Source organism: Arachis hypogaea, chromosome 11 (genome assembly GCF_003086295.3).
Source record: "Arachis hypogaea cultivar Tifrunner chromosome 11, arahy.Tifrunner.gnm2.J5K5, whole genome shotgun sequence".
NCBI lineage: Eukaryota > Viridiplantae > Streptophyta > Magnoliopsida > Fabales > Fabaceae > Arachis > Arachis hypogaea.
In genome coordinates, this window is record NC_092046.1 from 147,161,717 (window position 1) to 147,180,264 (window position 18,548).

Genomic DNA, 18,548 nt, shown 5'->3' on the forward strand with positions numbered 1-18,548 from the left:
GGGGTCAGGGTAAGCAAATTGAGCAAGTGTCACGTTTTTGCATAGCATTTGCATGACCAATTCATCTATATCATTTTCAGGAAGAAGGCTATGCATGATTTTTCTTGTAGCTGTCATTTCGCCCATCTTCACCAGATACTCCCTTTGTAGAGTCAACAAGAACACATGGATTAATCAATAATTATAATTTGACTATGTGGTTATTGTCTTTTTTTATGATATTGCAAACACATAAAGTTCAGATTTTTACTCTTGATACACTCCGCTGTTGAAGATGTATGCAAATATCCTGGCTTGCACATCATTGAAGTCCATTGCAGGTGTTACCTTGAACTTGTTTCTCCCGCTCTGCACAAAAAATATATTTAATACAAGTTATAGAGACAAAGTAATGCAACTATATTATTGACTGTGATTGAGTTTAGCACAAAATTAAACAAGGTACCTTTGTGGTAGCATTGGTCCGACGAGATCCTTGGCCTACACAACGCCTCTTCAACGGAGGGCTTTTCCTGGTTGGCCCCTGATTACCTGCACTGTTAACTGTAGGTAAACCTGTTCCCTTCTCCTTTTTTGGTTTTCTAGTAAAAGGGGTCCTGAACAACCTATTCCTTATGATATTGGTGTAGGCTGGAGCTTGCACTAAATTCTCTTCAGTATCGGGAGCTATAGGAGAGATGTTATGAATTCCAGAAGGAACCAAGTTAGTTGGGGTTTTCTCTTCCTTGTTTGTGTAAACCAAATTGTCATCAGAATCAATATATATTAAATCTTCTGCAGGCTTCTCAGTAAGATCATTTTTGGTTCTTTCTCTGCCTGTAATTTCTCAACTGAGCCCTTCAGCTCTTTAATTTGAACTTGTTGCTCCTACAAGACAATGAAGCATTTGGCTTGATATAAATGTTTAAAAAACTTCAGAGAGCATTGTGAATGACAGGCCATTAAATAATAATAATAATAATAATAATAATAATAATAATAATAATAATAATAATAATAATAATAATAATTTTATTTTGAATTTTTTACCTCAAAGAGTCTTATCAGCTGCCGCATGAATTGCCTTGTCTCCATGTCCAGTTGTTGGCACGTCCTAGTGGCCAAACTCTCCTTAAACATATGAAAGCCGTGTTGGGAAGGATCCAGCTGTTGCGAGCCTACGAAGAGCATGTTTTGTCCACCTCCAACTACTTCATTCAATTGTTGTGCATCATGCGGGGTCTCAATCGAAACTCCATTAGAATTGAAGTTTGCATGTGTCCCTTCTTTAGACTCTCCATGCAAAGACTCTGTTCCATTGGTGTTGTCAACTTGTCCAACTTCCACCATTTTTTCTGGGACAGCATGGTCATGGTTGCTTTCAACCTTGGCAAAAGCATCACTACAAGCATATGGTGAACAATATAGTTAGATAAGTTAGTATACCCAGACCCAACAAATAAAAACTTTTATTAAAATACACACTGAAGTTGCAATCTTAATGTTGTTACCTGTCGTAAACTTGTGAAACAGAGCCAGTGATGTTAAATGCCTCCAAGTTCAGGAATTCCATTGAAGAGTTTTTTCTGTGACTGGTTTTCCTTCTATGTGTAATAGTGAATTGTGAAACATATGTTATATAGGGAATAATATGGGATATAGGAAGTTGTATGGACTCATATTGGCGCCAAAATATGGTTGTGCAGAAAATTTCTGGACAAGGCACGATCATGTACGAATATTGAGCAATGCAGTTGGGAGGACAAATGCGAGAGATGGTCGCATGAGTTATGGTTGTCATAGTATATGATTACATAATGATAATAGCCTATTGTTTGATTATAATAGTTACTTACTATCGGATTACTATACAGCCTATGTGATACCAGTATCCCACACATCTGATCCTGTCTTTAATTGAGGGAGTATTAAATGAAGATCAAATAAAGTAATATAGAAAGAGTTTGCTAAATTTTTCTTACTAATAAAATAATATCATATAAGAATTTATTTTATAAGTTTATAATTTAAAATTTAGTATTTAAGATTTATAATTGGTTAAATATTTATTTAAAATGGTAAATTTTGATTGTCATTTAGTATTTTTGAAAGGGTTCACCTCTTGCCAAATTGTTAACTGTTAATTAATCTAATTTTATTATGTCTTATTTTTAATGTAATTTTATCTAATGTCTAAACTTACTATTAATTAAGCTAACGACACCTTAGTCTATACACTTCCACATAAGCTTTTTTAGGTCATTTAAATTCTTTAATTTCACTACCACCCACAGTTATTAGAATAAATTTTTAAGAAAAGGCATGATTTTTAATCAAAAATTCATATCATCACCACCCAAAAGCTTATGTCAAGGACAAACCAGACCACATATATGTCCACAACTTTGCCAATACAGCCTGGGCGACTGGTATACAGGTACAACCTCAACAAACACACTCAAAAAAGAGAGAGCATGCAGTACTATTTGCTAAGGCTCACAAAAGAGACAAAATTATGTCACACTCACTGGCAGCAGTAGTAGGACATTAGTGTCTACACATGTGCTTTTCTAATTTGGCGAATTTGTGTAGCCATGTGTAAGCAAATAAGGTGGCTGAAGTCGAAAAGACACATACACTCCTCAGTAGCAAATCACCCCCACAAAAGAATGCGTACGCAATAGAATGCAAGGATCATCGATTCAGCCATTTTCAATATGGAGGGAAATAACACATTGATGGATATTCTGCTGTCTGAGATACGACTACTCCGGGAAAAGGTTGACGACATTGAAAAAAAAATTGATACGCAGATAAACGCCCTAGCTCACGTCGAGTCTATCCTTCTTGCCAACGGTGACTCAAGTAGTGGGATCAAAGGAGGGCGGAGGAAGAAACAGAGAATGAGGTCACCTCATCCAGGTGTGTTCAGTGAAGGTGCCACTGAGAGGGTCCAACAACAACTAAAATCAGCATCTACTACCAAACTCAAAGCACAGGAAAAAAATTTTAAGCTCACGGATAAAGAAACGGACCTGATTACCTTGCTTACTGATGTCGATGAGAACCCAAAGGAAGTTTTTGAAGTCAATACAGTTGATATGCCACCTCCAAAATCCATTAACAGGGTGGTAACTCCAAGGAGTCACGTGATTACAACCATGTCTCATCCACCGCATAGGATTAAGCCAACCCAGAAAGCTCCCACTGGCACCAATTCTAAGGGAAATTTAGTGGCAATAGGTAGCACGGCAAGATTTCGAACACCGGTAACACTTTGCATCTTATGAATTTTCCGATTTGTATTATCATTTTTTATCTTGTGATATGGTTCTGTTACTAATGTTGATGGATGGGGAAAACGTAGCATATGCTGTCAAATGGAAATGCCTCAAGCACTGTCCCACCAAAGAATAACCATCGCAGTACCCTCGTTGAAACACTAAGTACTCAACTCCATCTCCAAGCTGCTGCACCAAGAGGGAAAATCCTATCAGGAAAAAAAGTCAATCACGATGTTGCATCGTTAGTGGAGTTATCATTCACTTTCAAACCAGTCCCTGAGATGAATTTAAGAAAAGAACATGAGAAAATCGGAGCATATATCTTTTGTTCATCACTTGATGGGGAGTAAGTTGCTGCTTTTTAAGTGTCTCCAATCGAAACCTTACATGAAGATGACACTGAACTAAAATTTGTTTATCCAATTCACTGAACTCTATTGCAGAGAGGAGATCATTAAGCATGGGGACTGCAGAATCTCTAGAGCGCAGCTAACATGCATGTGTCCGGGGCATGAGATTTCAGAAGAGGTTTGCATTTAAGAATTAAAATTCCATAAAATTAACAACACTAACTCATTAATTCTTCAGTGATTTACACATCGAAACAATAATATAAATTACCTTAAAACTGCAGGTGTTTACGCTGATGGCTATTAGAACAACACATGAACAGAGTAACAAAAGGATACTATGGAGCTTACCACCATTGTTTGCGGTAATCTCAATTATTAAGTATAACAATTCTAAATATGTGTAACAATGTAGCATATAGTAAGTCTAATATGAGTGTTATGTCGAGAAACTTGTACAATTGTGTAAATGATTAACTGGATTTAATACAATTTGAATTGACTAGTCTCATATTTTGTGTGTTATGCTATACATTATTTATCAAATTTCAGGAGGACATCTTTAGAGATAAAACACTGGATGACTTGCTCAGAGACTATGGGAAAGATTTTATGCAACCCAACAAGAATATTAAGTGGGTATATCCACTGACCTTAACTAATTTAAGTATTTAAAATTAGAGGACAAAACTAATTTAGGTATATATATCATTTGTTGTGTACATGATATTTAAATCAAAAAAATTTTCAAATTTTAGGTATATATACCAGTTAAGGAGAAGGTTGGTCATTGGTATCTTATAGTCTTTAGCATCGTAGACAAGGTAACCTATTATTTCGATGTGTTATCACCAAAACATGGCGAGGAACAAAGGCTCCAGAACATGAAAGTAATAGTAAGTATCTCAATATAGCAAGTAACATGATATGCTAAAATAAGATCCATTGTATCTCATAAAGCCATGGTTACAGGAACAAGTGCTTGTTCAAATAATATTATCGGAAGATTATGTCAAACATGGAATGCCAGGTAAGGACCATTTTGAAAAATGGGATATACTTAGAGGATATGGATTACCACAACTGGAATCAAGGTAGACCATTTATTAGTATGTTTTCGCTTCTCTTGTCAATGCACATCCTTCCATTGAGGTTTTAATCAAACTTTTAACAATCTGACACAGTGAAAATTCTGCTTGTTGGGTTATGCAATGGCTGAATATGGAATCTCACTTCACCCCATCTGTCCTTGGAGTGGTAAGGGTACACACCTTGAGTTGTCTTAGCTCTACTTATAATCATTGTATTATTAAAGTGCCAATTTGGTGAACATGTAGCTCAAGGATGAGAAGGTCCGCATGAGTAGCACCTTGAAGCTTGTATTATCTGAGAGCAACGAAAGGAAGCGAGACGTTCAAATAAGCACAGATCGATGGTGGAATGCGGTTGTGGCAAAAAATTAACTAGATATTTGAATTTGAGTGCAAAAATATTTCTATCATATGGTTATTAACTTGGATATTTGAATTTAAGTTCCAAAATGTTTATTTTGCTTATGGACAAGATAATTATCCATGCTTATGATTTAAACTATTTTAATCATATTTAAATTATTTTTTACTCATTTTCACATTGAATTAAACTGATGCACATAGCAATCTTGCTCCAAGGTGCAAAAAATATTAGAATTGAACTAATAATTAAAAATCTTCTCATCATTAAAGAACAATGAAATGAGAGCACATAGTTTAAAGCACTATGTTATTAACATAAAAAGAAACCTGTCATAGAAATAGTCACAAAGATGATGATAGAGGATAACAAAGGACTATTTTACATTATTTTCTTCTATTTTTAGAGACTTCAATGTGTGATAAAATAATTAACTCATCCCAATTTCTCAAAAATTAAGATGAATTAAAAAAATTGAGTGACTATTTTTTACTAATAGGATATATTTTTGTAAGTCTCTTGTGTCTCACACTAGTGAAAAAGTAGCACTTTAAAATAGAAATATAATCACAAAATAGTAGACAACTTAGAATAATGGATTTAAAAGAGTCCATTGTTGTCTTTGTATGATCTATCACTAACTAACTTGCATAGCATAACTAATGAATGAATTGAAGTTAAAAGGATTGAGTTTTGCCATTGTATGATCTACCACCAACTAAATTACATAACATTACTAGTGCATGAATTTGAATATCCTTGTTATTATATGAAGAGTAATATAAGATCCAAGCATTCAGATTTATGAAACACTATTACCCAAAACAAAAGACAAGATGAAAAAATCCCTCAAATTTTAACATAAACACCATATTTATTCCCAGCTTTCATCTTTCATCTTTCATCAATGTAGCCTAAAATTGGTAATCAGTAACTACAAAAAATCAATTAGACATAATTAAAAGTTAGAACTTAAACCCAATATACACCAAATTAGACAGGATTAGTTTTCCACATTTGTGTTGTATTTAAATAGAAGATATCCATATTTCAAAAAGACAAAAAAACTAAAGGTTAAATCAAAGGTAATTTGAGCTGGAACAAGTAAATAATACGTAATACACATTACAAATTAAATGAAACAAAAATAATATAGGACTAATTAATTTCATTGACTCCATCGTCCTCATTTCCAAATTCATAATTAGAGTCATCTATCTCCATATCCTGAAATAACACAAAATTTATGAGCAACACATGAAAAATCCCAAAGTAGCCAGTAAATAAAATATCAAAGTTGAGAAATGTCTCACTTGATCTCTGCTAGATTCAGAACTAGAATTTACCGCACATTCACCTTCATCTTCCTCGTAAATGAAGTCTTCTTCCTCATCCCACATAGCCTCATATGCATCATCATCTGTAGGTAGACTATGCCGTTCATGTGAATCCCTATCATACTTACTCCGATCTGGACATGTAGTTTTGTTATGTCCGAGCTCCCGGCATATACTACACCGTTGTCCGGCACGATCCTTAGCTCTTCTACGAATTGGGGGGTCACGAGGATCTGTATGAGTGGCAGGAATTGCACTACTAGAAGCAACTGCACTAGCAATATCATCAGCTTTCATTTTATCCACTGTGTTTATTGCCCAATCCCTCATGCTCCTGAACCTATCATCTTTACCTGCTGATAGTGTAGCCACCAATCTAAACCAGTCCATCAAACACCAGTATTGGGTAGACTTTAAGCAATCCCAAGTGAACCCCCTTGTATCTTGTATTTGTTGTTTCACATTTTTGGTCCACCTATCTAGAACTAAACATTTTGGCAATTCACAAATGTCAAGTGTAACTAAAACAGATAGAATGTGTTCGCAAGGAATGCCAAATGACTCCATCCTCATACAGGAGCAAGTAAACTCCATTGGTAAATCACAGAAAGATACTTGCCATGTATCGTTAGGACTACCATACTTAACCACCGTGTATAACATATAAGAACCAACATCAATGCAATCTAACACTTTCATTGAACCAGACCTTATAATAATAGGGCGAAATAGAAAAAATACCTCTCTTGTATATAAATTAGCTGCAGACTTCTCCAATGACAATAAATGAGTTTGCATCACAGGTACTCCATGTGCACATTCAAAGTCTGCTAGACTATCTTTGAAACGAATGTAGGCAACACATCTATCAAAGTGCTCTACAAAATCTCTTAAATTATACCTGGACTTGACATACTTTGCAATAACTGAGTGCAACCCCTCACATCGAGAAGTGGTCCTAAACCCAGCAAAGAACTTCCCACGGATATGTGCTGTTGCCCAACTATGACGGTTATCATACATATCAATTATCCATTGCTTGTCTTGCACATCAAACTCTTCAACCATCCGATCCCACTTACTACGGAATACACCAACCTCGTAATCACCCAGCATGCACTTCTTAAACTGCGATGTGAACCTAGGATTACCTACATTACTCGTGGCATTGCGAATAAGGTGCCAAGCACATAGGCGATGATGTGCATTAGGAAAAACTTTTTCGATTGCATTTTTCATTGAAAGGGCACCATCTGTGATAACTGAAATTGGGGCCTTCCCCTTCATTGCTTCCAGCAAACTTTTTAACAACCAAATATATGTTTGCTCCGACTCATCACACACAAGAGCGGCTGCAAAGACAACTGTGCGGTTATGGTTATTAACACCCGAAAAAATGACAAGCGGACAATGATATTTGTTCTTCTTGTAAGTAGCGTCAAAAGCCAATACATCACCAAACAATTGATAATCCATTTGGCTTATTCCATCACACCAAAATAAATTCTTTATCGAGTGAAACCTATCAACCTCATATCTTATAACCATGACAGGATCAATGGACTTCATCTTCCTCAAAAATTGAAGAGCCGCACTAGCATCACCCTTCAACCGTCGACGTTGTTGTGCGACTTGATTGTACAAGTCCCTGGGCAAAAAGGGAACATTGTGGTGACCACCAGATTGGCTTGAGAGTGCTGCAAAAATATGTGCAGTGCCTAATCCACCCTTCCTCATTATATTTATTTGCTCGATGTCTGCAGCAGGTATTTTCCTGTGACCAGGAAGCATTGCAGTAAAAATTGGAGGAAGAAGGTCGTGATTATGCAAATCAGAAAATTTTGAAACAATCCAGCGACCACTAACAGCGTCAAATGACACCTGAACCTTTGCCTTACAGCCACATCTAGTTTCAGCTCTAGGCTCTTGTTTTCTGGTATGCATATTATCTGGCTTTTTTTGTCGGAAGCCCTCGCGACAACAAACAAAATTCTGTCGATTGATTATCCCATTGTGCTTTCGCGTCTTACTTTTTCGACCACTAAATCCCCTTGACTTGGCAAATGCATTGTAGAAATCAAAAGCCACTCCTAGATCACTGAAATGATATCTTTTTATATCAACATCTACAATATTCAAGAACTCAGTCTTTCCTATGTCCTCCCACCCATCAATCTTATAAGATTCATCCAATTGATCAAAATGGGCACCTTCATTGGGTTCAGAAGCACCAACTTCTGCATTTGCCAAGTTAGCATCCATGAAGATATCGTCGTCCAAGAGCTCATCACCGTTTCTCAAGGGATTCTCCAAATTTCCATGAAACCCGTCAACATTATTGGTTTCATCTACATAATCCTACATGAACAAATTAATTTAGACTAGGTATTTGATGGCATGATGCAAGAAATCTATCAAAATTAATCCTAAGAGTGTGACTTAGGGTTTCAGATTGATGAAAAACCTACCTCATTAGACATTGAGATTCAGATTGCTTCCTCGCAGAGATTGAGAGATAAGATATACGCCGTAAATTTGATAAAGAAATAAGCTTGTAAGGGTGTAAAATATGAAACTTAGGAGATGTATAGTTGAACATCAACAGAATTAATATTAAAGTGGTGAAGAAGAAGATAATGATGTTGATGTTGATGTTGACGAAGGGAGACAATTGTGTGTTTAACTAGTTGAAAATTATGAAATTTAATTTTGTGTGGGTGAAATTTAGGATTCAGCAAAATTTTTTATGAAAATAACAAATTCTATTGGACCGTAGTTCATATACCATTAATTGCAAAAAAAAAATTGATTATAATTGACAAAATATAACCCACCGTTAGATCAAATTTAATAATGATCTAACCGTTGATTTAAGTTTTCACCACAATTGGTGAAAAAACAAGTGAGGACCACCGAATCATTCACCGAGAAAGGCAATGCCACATGGGTGGCAACGTCGCAACGGGCAAGCATGAATTAGTATTTAGGACTTTTTTTTTTACGGGAATTAGTATTTAGCACTAATCACTATCCTCTTTACTCGATAGGTGAGCTTGGGCCCAAGCCAATTATAAAGAATTATATTAAGTAATCAATAATTTTTTTAACAACATGAATAATGGATTTTAAAATTGGTCCAATTCAAGTAAAATACACTACACTTCAAATTATTCACCTAAATTTTAATATTTAGAATAACCATCTACATACCTAATAAATTGAGCATCTAATATATCCATTGTTCATATTATTTAATATTTTCGTTGTCTACCTATACATTTTCTATTATAAATGCTTGAAGTTGTAAATAGGGAATTCGAAGGCGGTTAGTATTCCTGACCAAAAACAAAAATCAAGAGGCGGTTAGTTCAGGAGGGTTTTTTTTAGTGGGTGGTTTTTGTTATTGGGCTATAATGGGCTAGTTATTGGGCTCCTGTTTTAACAATTGAACTTCGTATTTGGGTTGTTGTTTCATGGAAACCTAATAGAAAATGAAAATTTGGGTCAGCGGAAATTTGATTGAAAAGATAAAAAAGAGAGCTATCCAACTCAAGCATTTTATGCAGGAAATAAAAAATATAACAAATCTATTTTCTTTACAAAAAATAATAAAAAAAAAAATCTTAAAACCAGAGAGACTTTTAGTATTTTTAACATAATAGCTAGGCTTGATTTAACTTTTAAAAATTTTTTGATATTACGGTTTTAAATAAGTGAATCGATTTTGCAAAATTTTTACCAGGTTTGACGATTTTAAATTTAAATCTTATTAAAATTTTACGTTTTACGTATTTAATTTATTTTTATAATTTCACATAAAATCTCAATTTTCTCTATTTTAATTTTTAACGTTATATCCAAATTTTTAATTTCTAATACAATTAAATAATATGAATTAATCCTATAATATTATTTTAGTATTTTTTTAAATAGCCTTCCAAAATTGTTTTGTTCTTTTAAAACTTAATTATAAAAGGGTATTACAGTGTTTTTGAAGGTTGAAATTTATAATTTTTACTATAACTAAACATTTATTATAAAGGATATTTTAGTCTATTAATTTTTATTCAACAAAATTATTTGTCTTTAAAACATAAAATATGGATATTTTAGTCTTTTCAATGTTAGATTAAAATGTATAATTCTAATACAATAAAATAATCTTAAGAGTAAAGTGATAATTACGTTTTCAAAGATTTCGATTTCGGATTAATTAGTTTTTTTTAAAAAAAAGTATCAATTAAGTCCTTCATAATAGTAAATGGTGGACATCTATGTATTTCTGTCAATAGATAGTGTAAAACGAAATAGAGTTGGATATCTATGTCCTATTACTATCACATAAGTATTGAAACGATTTAGTTTTAGACAATTAAGCATTTATTATTTTTTGAGTTTTTATATAATCTTTATCAATTGCTATTTATTTATTACGAATCCTACTAAAATATGTGAAGTTTTACTCCAAAAAATTATTATCTAAATGATGATCTTTCATAAATAGACACATCTCAATGATTAACGATACATATAAATACCATTATTAAATTTTATATGATAAATTAATAAAAAGACATAATATATCTATGATTTATTATCTTAAAAGATCAATTGATACTTTTTTTTTTGTCAGGAATATAATTATTACTTTACTCTAATCTTAATTAATCCTATAAAAGTAATTTAGTCATTTTAAAACTAATGATTAAAGGATATTTTAAAACTTTAAATATGAATAACAAGAATATTTTTGTATTTTTAAAAATAATGGTAAAAAAGTCTTCTACTCTCTTAAAATAAACTATGTGAAAAATTTTAGCATTTTCATAATCAAATTCAAATGTTAATTTCTAATCCAATTAAACATCCTTAAACCTAAAAGATATTTTATTGCTTTTAAAATTAATACCAAAAGATTATTTTTAAAATTAAAGAGGTGATTTCATTCATTTAAAATAAAATAAACTAAGAATATTTTAGTTTTTTGAAAGGTGGAAGTGGACGCCATTGCAGTCACAGAAGGAAAGATATGAGAATCGTAAGCAGCTTAGAATCGCAGAGTCCAAAAAATCGTAACCAGAATCGTAATCGTAATCATAATCACAATCATAATCATATTCCTAATCATTGAGGAAGGGAGCTTCCAAATCCGAATTCGAATGGCGAACCAATCATCTTCATCTTCGTGCCCTATCCTTTGCGCTTCTTTCAACCAGGATCACACGTACCTACTCTTTCTTTCTTCCAATTCAATCCCTTTCGTTCTCAACTCAACTCTCCCTCTCGCTAATTTCAACATTCTTTGCTGCAGTTGCTTCGCTATTGGCACCAGAGATGGATTCAGAATATTTGATACCAATTCAGGAAGGCTCTGCTACCAAAGATGTATAGCTCCAAACTCCATGAATATTTCAATTTTTACATGCCCTGCTATCTTCTTAAATATTTATGAATATTTTTCGATCTCGTAGTTGTTGGAGGTTTTGTTATTGTTGAGATGTTGTTCAGCTCAAGTCTTCTTGCTATTGTTGGAGCTGGTGATAAGGTAGTTGCTTTTCTTCGTTGTTTTGTGTGAGGGTTTTAATTTAGCTTTCTCTGTGATCTGATTGTCTTCGTTGGTCTGAGTGATGCAGCCATCTCTGTCCCCACGACGTCTCTGTTTATTTAATACAACCACTTCTGCTGCTCTTAGGGAATTGAACTTTCTAACTTCAATACTTGCTGTTCGCATGAATAGACAAAGGTAAAAGTCTCTACTTTCCTACCTTTTTCCTATTTTATTCTGTATTGTTTTGTTTTGCTTTATTTTGTTTTGTTTTGTGTATGCATTCATGATTTACTCTTGCTAAAATGTTATGGGAGAATTCTTGGGCATCAAGTGCTTATCAAAGATCGTTGCGATGGTTTTCAATGAAGTTGAGTACTACTGAAGTTGTTGCTTGAACTCTGATCTCTTTTTATGAATATTTGATTACAGCATCGTGTCGTTTTCTCGATATTCACCATCACACTGCTTTTGTTTCTTGTGTATACTTAATAGTTGCACTCCTACTCTTTGGGTTGTGTATATGTATGAACTACAAATCCGATAATCAATAAAATGATTCCACTTTTTTCAATTATTTTAATTTACTATACTAGATAATTGGAATGGTAAGAGTACTATTCATTCTAGCCCACAATTATTTCCTGATTGATTATACTTTTCAGACTGGAATCTAGATAACCAATGACCCAATCAGCATAATTCATTCGTCGCTAAGAATAATCCCATCTCTCTGTTTCTTTCCAACGCAGACTCGTTGTCATTTTACAAGACAAAGCTTATATATATGAATTAAATAGCCTCACAATCTTGGAGACTATTGACACAGTGCCAAACATTAAAGGTGAGGCTGGAATTAATACGTGATGAGATTCCATTCAATCAGGAGAGTTGGTGATAAGCACTACTTTTGCAGTGGTTGCATGTATGATTTTCATAAATTGTGTTCTTGCATATATATCATTGTCAGCACTGAAAATGACAACATAGGACCTGCGCATTTTAATATCCTGTATTATCCATAAACTTTTCTGGAAAAACTTCCTTCACAGGGATCTGCGCATTTTCCACTTCTTTGGATGCTTGCTATTTGGCTCTTCCTGCTAGCACCACCAAAGGATCTGCATTGTTGTATAATGTCATGGATCGTCACTTACACTGTGAGGTTATGGCATAAACTTGGCTTTCTTAATTGTGCTGTATAATAATAAAACAAAATGGCTTTATTACTATAATATTTGTCAGTGGGTTTGATTTTTAAGTTCATCCCAGTAAATGATCTTCATTTTCTTAACACATGGCCATCCTGTTTTCCTTTCAAGGGCATAACTGCCTCTTTTTTTTTTGTATTTTTTTCATGGTAGTTAGTACTAGATATAAATTGGTATGCATGTTTATATATTTTACTTATTGTTATGTGCATTATTGTTGAACCTAAAATACAGATTGAGGCTCATCGTTCACCACTGGTTGCAATGGTTCTTTCGTCAAATGGAATGTATATAGCCACAGCTTCCGAGCAAGGAACCATAATCAGAGTTCATTTGGTTTCAGATGCAACAAAGGTGAACAATAAAATTTTGTGCTATTTGAAACCACTTCCAATATGAATTTGGTTACTTAATGTGTAGAATCTAATATCTCTTAGCAGTCATATAGCTTTCGAAGGGGGTCTTATCCATCGACTATTTATTCTTTGTCATTTGGGCCGTCAAAGCAGCTTCCGGATATTCTTGCAGCCTCGAGTTCTTCTGGTTCTGTTCATGTTTTTACTCTTGCACATGCTTCACAACCAAGGTGAGAATTATAGTTTAAAATATACAATTATTCTTCACTTGTTGTTAGTTGTTACTTTCTATTGTAATACATATTATTAATGTTAACAAGCCAACATATCACCAAGGCTTGGGTTGCTTCAAAACATTAAAGATTAGGCTAAGCCTTTTTTAAATTGAATGCTTGGTCATACTAATGTGGACATGCCAAAAGAATAAGAGAAGCCAAACACTGAAAGCTTCAGCATAATGTCTTTGAACTCTTGATATTCCCAAACAATTAGCTGAGATTATCTTGGCGATGATCAGATGTGTGCAACCTTCTCTGTATTACATTTAAGTTTCCATATATTTTTGCAGACTCAAGAGATCGAGTAGTATTCTTGGATCAATTATTCCTGATGCTGTAAGCGATGTGCTCGATCCTGCTTTTCATCATGTACTTCATAATGTTGTTCCTGCAGGGATCAAAAGGTGAAGTATTTTGAGGCTAAGCAACTAGGTTCATTACTCAATAAAACTTTAAATTGGCCTATATTAACATTGGCAATATTTCATATTATCCTTAATTTCCTGAAGAGCTTCAAATTTTCAAACATTCTAACATTTCAGCTCTGTGAAATCTGCTGTTTCTCATACAGCTATGCGGTAATTCGCAAGGTTGATAATGTCACTGACTCCTCAACATCTGAATTTTTAGCTTGTAGGTGAGTGCCTTGTTAGTTGTTCAGGTCGACCTGGCAATATCTTTTTTATTTGATGTCCCTGTCTCCCCTGGTATTTATTGTTTGCTTTTGACATGTGCTCTAAGACTGAGTTTTGACCATCTTAAACAGAGATCCTGCAAATGTCTTGTAGTTTTTAACCTGATTGCTTATAATTCTTAGCTTGATAAACCTCTCAAATCTATAAGCTGCTGTTCCGTTGCACAAGGTTTAAATACTTTTCGTACAACTTTTGGTAGGACTTAATAGTCTTTTCTTGGTCATGTAGGACTAATACTATAATGGTCTGAGGATAAGACAAACTATGGTCAGTTAGATGAAAATCAAGGCTTAGAACTATTTAAGTAGCTATATAGTATAGTCACTTCAAACTAATTGTTCATTGAACTGAATTATCGACATCTCCAATTTTCCAGGGCCATTATGTCTGTAATAACTTATAACGGTCAGTTCAAGGAATACAACTTAAGCGTTGATGCCCACAATGATCTAACTTGGTCTCTGGGACGTGAATTCAATCTTTTGACAGTGACTCCGGACAAGGCTGTCATTTCATGAGTGGCAAATAGTGGATGCATGTTAGCATCATACAGTTAGAAAAACAACTTGAACTACCCTTGCCGCTCTTTTTCTATCCAAGGAAACAGTCTACATTTGCTGACATGACTGTGTTATAACATATATGGAGGAATTAACGTTGTAAATTTGTTCTATTTTTCCTCCCCCAAAATGTATATTCTCATTTTTCTGAGATACAACTCGGTCGCAGCTGATGATATGTTGTATTTATGCAGTATAGAATTATTTACGATAAAGAATTACTGGCCTAGCCGACCCCACTTAGTGGGACAAGACTTTGTTGTTGTTTTTTGTAAAGAATTACTGGCCTCAATTAGCGAAATATGGCGTAGGTGCCTCCATTCAATCTAAGTATAGTTATTTGGTTACATCTCGTGATTAATGTTGTTAACCTTTGGTCTAAAGCTCTAATGTAAAGATTTGAATCTTTTTTGTTAAATCATGTGAAAGGAATTGGAATTCAATTCAGTCAGTCATAAGATTTCAAGTGATGATTAAACAAAAAGGTGTACGGTGTATTGATGTTTACCCAACAATCGTGTTTAGGAAAAAAAAAAAAAAGGAGCGCTTGCAAATTAGAGATTGCTTTATTTTACACTAAAGTAAAAGTGTAAAACTCGACTAAAATACAACTAGTTCTCATAATAACTGGAAATTACAGAGCGACCGCATCAGTTTTGAATATTTTCTGTTGGTTACCTAACTAGGTGTACATTCGAACAATACAAAAACCTATCTAGTTCTTGTCTTGACGAACTTAGGCCTGGATGCTTTCTTCTCCATCTTTTCCCTCTTCTTGCGGGTCTTTTCATCTTCATATGGTTCCTGATTCACAAAATGCAATACAATATAGAAATGAGACTGGTCCTTTTCGTGGTCTAAAAGTGAAAAATGAACCAAAATAGAAGAATGGTTCCACTTCCACCTACTCAAAATTAAGCGGGGAGTCCTGGTTTTTGCAACGATAGTTGCATTATTCTAGACTAGAAGAATACTCGGAAGGAACAAAGAAGTTTGGATCCAAAACAAATTAAGAACGTGAAAATACCTCTGAACGTCCTGGCAAAAACCTTTTAATGAAGCCAAAAGATTGGTATGCTCCAAAAGCTGGTATCTGCATAGTGTCAAGAGATGAGCAACTGTCACTGACTCCAATCTTAAGTATGCTATATCCTCTTATCAATGCCTGAATATGGATCTTACCACAAGATATGTGTACCAAAATTTTCCAGAGATGATAGACATAACTTGCACAAAGCATGTTATGTAGATAACATCATGTAAATAGCTGCAAAAGATGAGCAACAGTTAAGAATATATCCCATACATAAACTTAGAGATAGCAAAAAATGTTCAGAAAAGGCAACCACCATTATGAAATGTGACCCATTGAATGGAAATCCAAAGAAGGGAGGGTGTGACAAGTGACAACTTTCACATGATGAGAACAACAAATTGACAAGGTTTTTACCAGTGCCAATCCCAAACAAATTAATATTTCAGAGCATGATACCGACCTAAGCGATCGAAGGCAAGAAAGACAAAGACATACCCACAAACTCCACCAGTAGTCATATCAAAACCACCATCTAAAAGTTCACCATCGTCATCATAACTTGGCGTCGCCATCTTAGCAAGTTGTTTATATGGTATAAAATATGCCAGAGATGTCACAATTAGCCCAATCCAGTGCTTCCAGGTGAATGTGGAATGGAAGAACAACATCCTCACTAATGCATAGATTACCTGTTAATTAATTGATTAATTACCCCATCAATAATCAACATTCTAAGGAAAAATAACTTATTTGAGTTCATATCACTAGTCTAAACCCCCTACACTAAATTTCATCAATTAGCCATTCGATTCTATACAATTAAAATCTATACAAACAAAAAAGCCAAGTTCTGCAGAGGCATGCAAAGAAAGAAACAAAATCGACCGAGAAAGGAACCCTAGCATAGAAAATCCAAAATCAGAATTGAAGAGAGTGTTAAAGAACAAGATAGCGTACGTTGCAGGATATGATGACTTGGCGAAGCCTAGCCATGTGACGAGCGTTCTCTTCCTTGCGTTTCTTAGCGCCTTGATTCGCCATTTCTCTCTCTCTCTCTCTCCGATCTCTTTCGAATCAGTTTCCGCTACCAAGGTGGTGTGTGTGGCGCACTTCTGCATCTGCTTAAGCTCCTTTTTTGTTTTTGTCAAAGCTTCAACTGTTTGGTTGGTAGAACGATGGAGCTTCAGTATTGGGCCTAGTTTAGGCCCATTTATGTTAAACTGGGCTCAACAATTGAAAGTTAGTAGCCCAAAAAAAAAGTTAAGACCCCTCGGCTTCTGATTTGATATTTCGTGTGTGAGAATGAGTTCAAGTGAAGCACGTTTTTTGTTCCTGACAAAAAACAAGAGTTTTTGGGCGCTACCAATAAGGGACAAGGGTGGTGGTAGGGATTAGATTGGATTAGATTAGATTAAATTTGGATCCACGTAACATTACATTAACGAAAGCGATTGAAAGGTTCCAAGCATAATAGTGCAAACAGAAAAATCTAAATCCTTGCACCATGGAGGATTCGTGCATTTGTTTAATTTTGATTACGTGTACAAGTTGTAAGAATATTATCTTGGATTCTTGGATTCCAAACCCTATTACCACTACAAAGTACAAACGATTGGAGTTTGCAACTTTTATTAATCAGCGAAGATTACTGTTCACCACATGAAATGCAGGTTTGTGGGAGAATAAAATCACGAGCTTAAAACTTGGATATTCGTAAACAAATTGAATAATTCTAGTACTGCTCTTGTACTTTTTATAGGTAAAGCAAAATTCATTCTGCTACACACTTTTCACTTCAAATAAATAAATGAAACTTGAAAGATATAAAAACGTGTCTTCAATGTTTGCTTTGCTTAATTGAATTCCCGATTTGTAATCCTTTCGAAATTCGAACAACTTTACTGAAGCAATATTTTTCAATATATATAAAGTCAAGGTAAAAAATAAAAATATTAATTTCCTTAATTTGTTGATGCCAAAAACCAGTTCATTGGTCCACGTGGAAGAGATACCTCCATGAATTTATAACTATTTCTTTTTAAATAAAAGTGATGGGCTCTATTATTGTACGAATCAAGTATATTTTAGAAAGAGATGGCAAACAAGTTGTATTATTCAGAAGATGAAAATTCAGGTGAAGTCGAATTCACATAAAGTTGATAGCTGAGAACTGTTAGATGAAAATTTAGTCAAATTAGTCAAATCATTTAACAACTCTTAGTTACTAGCTTCACGTAAAGTTCACTGCACCTGAGTTTTCATCTATTTAAAAATACCATTAAGCAAACAAAATTAAAACATGGATATTAAATGAAAAAGTAACGGAATATAAGCATTTAAAAGCTCAGACAATGAATTCCATCAACAATCTTCAATGTATGGTAAAACACTATGGTTAGTAAAAATGCACACATTGATATATACCCATATCCAACCCAAAAGAGGAATGGGATCATGGATTAGTG

General features: G+C 34.2%; 3 protein-coding genes across 5 annotated transcripts; 1 reads left to right on the plus strand and 2 right to left on the minus strand.

Moving 5' to 3' along the window:
• Positions 1-6,223: 6,223 nt before the first annotated feature.
• LOC112722145 (protein FAR1-RELATED SEQUENCE 5-like) lies at positions 6,224-8,882 on the minus strand. Its single transcript, XM_025773116.1, has 3 exons — positions 8,871-8,882; positions 6,379-8,760; positions 6,224-6,292 (listed from the first exon to the last, which is right to left on the minus strand). The coding sequence occupies exons 1-3, from the start codon at positions 8,880-8,882 to the stop codon at positions 6,224-6,226; spliced, it is 2,463 nt and encodes an 820-aa protein (XP_025628901.1).
• A 2,444-nt stretch (positions 8,883-11,326) lies between these two features.
• On the plus strand, positions 11,327-15,394 carry LOC112723477 (autophagy-related protein 18b). 3 transcript variants are annotated; one of them, XM_025774863.3, is made up of 11 exons: positions 11,327-11,626; positions 11,714-11,787; positions 11,874-11,947; positions 12,036-12,145; positions 12,700-12,791; positions 13,000-13,112; positions 13,393-13,512; positions 13,599-13,744; positions 14,083-14,196; positions 14,364-14,429; positions 14,864-15,394. In XM_025774863.3, exons 1-11 carry the CDS (start codon positions 11,562-11,564, stop codon positions 15,003-15,005), a joined length of 1,116 nt encoding a protein of 371 aa, XP_025630648.1. In that variant the 5' UTR covers positions 11,327-11,561; the 3' UTR covers positions 15,006-15,394. The 3 variants fall into 3 exon arrangements, 1 of the variants encoding a protein (XP_025630648.1); XR_003163094.3 differs by having other exon boundaries at positions 11,333-11,626; positions 14,335-14,429; XR_011868069.1 differs by having other exon boundaries at positions 11,333-11,626; positions 14,364-14,754.
• A 200-nt stretch (positions 15,395-15,594) lies between these two features.
• Positions 15,595-17,224, minus strand: LOC112723478 (uncharacterized). Its single transcript, XM_025774867.2, has 5 exons — positions 17,041-17,224; positions 16,579-16,772; positions 16,230-16,314; positions 16,075-16,140; positions 15,595-15,851 (listed from the first exon to the last, which is right to left on the minus strand). The coding sequence occupies exons 1-5, from the start codon at positions 17,122-17,124 to the stop codon at positions 15,759-15,761; spliced, it is 522 nt and encodes a 173-aa protein (XP_025630652.1). The 5' UTR covers positions 17,125-17,224; the 3' UTR covers positions 15,595-15,758.
• Positions 17,225-18,548: the final 1,324 nt, after the last annotated feature.

What these genes read in the sequence shown, in the direction of transcription:
- LOC112722145 (XM_025773116.1), bottom strand. An exon ending in CTGAATCTAGCAGAGATCAA is followed by an intron (nt 6,293 to 6,378) that starts GTGAGACATTTC and finishes GTGTTATTTCAG; the next exon opens with GATATGGAGATAGATGACTC.
- LOC112723477 (XM_025774863.3), top strand. Translation starts at nt 11,562, where the DNA reads ATGGCGAACCAATCATCTTCATCTTCGTGCCCTATCCTTTGCGCTTCT. An exon ending in TTGTTGGAGCTGGTGATAAG is followed by an intron (nt 11,948 to 12,035) that starts GTAGTTGCTTTT and finishes TGAGTGATGCAG; the next exon opens with CCATCTCTGTCCCCACGACG. An exon ending in GTTCCTGCAGGGATCAAAAG is followed by an intron (nt 14,197 to 14,363) that starts GTGAAGTATTTT and finishes TTTCTCATACAG; the next exon opens with CTATGCGGTAATTCGCAAGG.
- LOC112723478 (XM_025774867.2), bottom strand. Translation starts at nt 17,124, where the DNA reads ATGGCGAATCAAGGCGCTAAGAAACGCAAGGAAGAGAACGCTCGTCAC. An exon ending in AAGTCATCATATCCTGCAAC is followed by an intron (nt 16,773 to 17,040) that starts GTACGCTATCTT and finishes ATTAATTAACAG; the next exon opens with GTAATCTATGCATTAGTGAG. An exon ending in TTTTGCCAGGACGTTCAGAG is followed by an intron (nt 15,852 to 16,074) that starts GTATTTTCACGT and finishes TTTGTGAATCAG; the next exon opens with GAACCATATGAAGATGAAAA.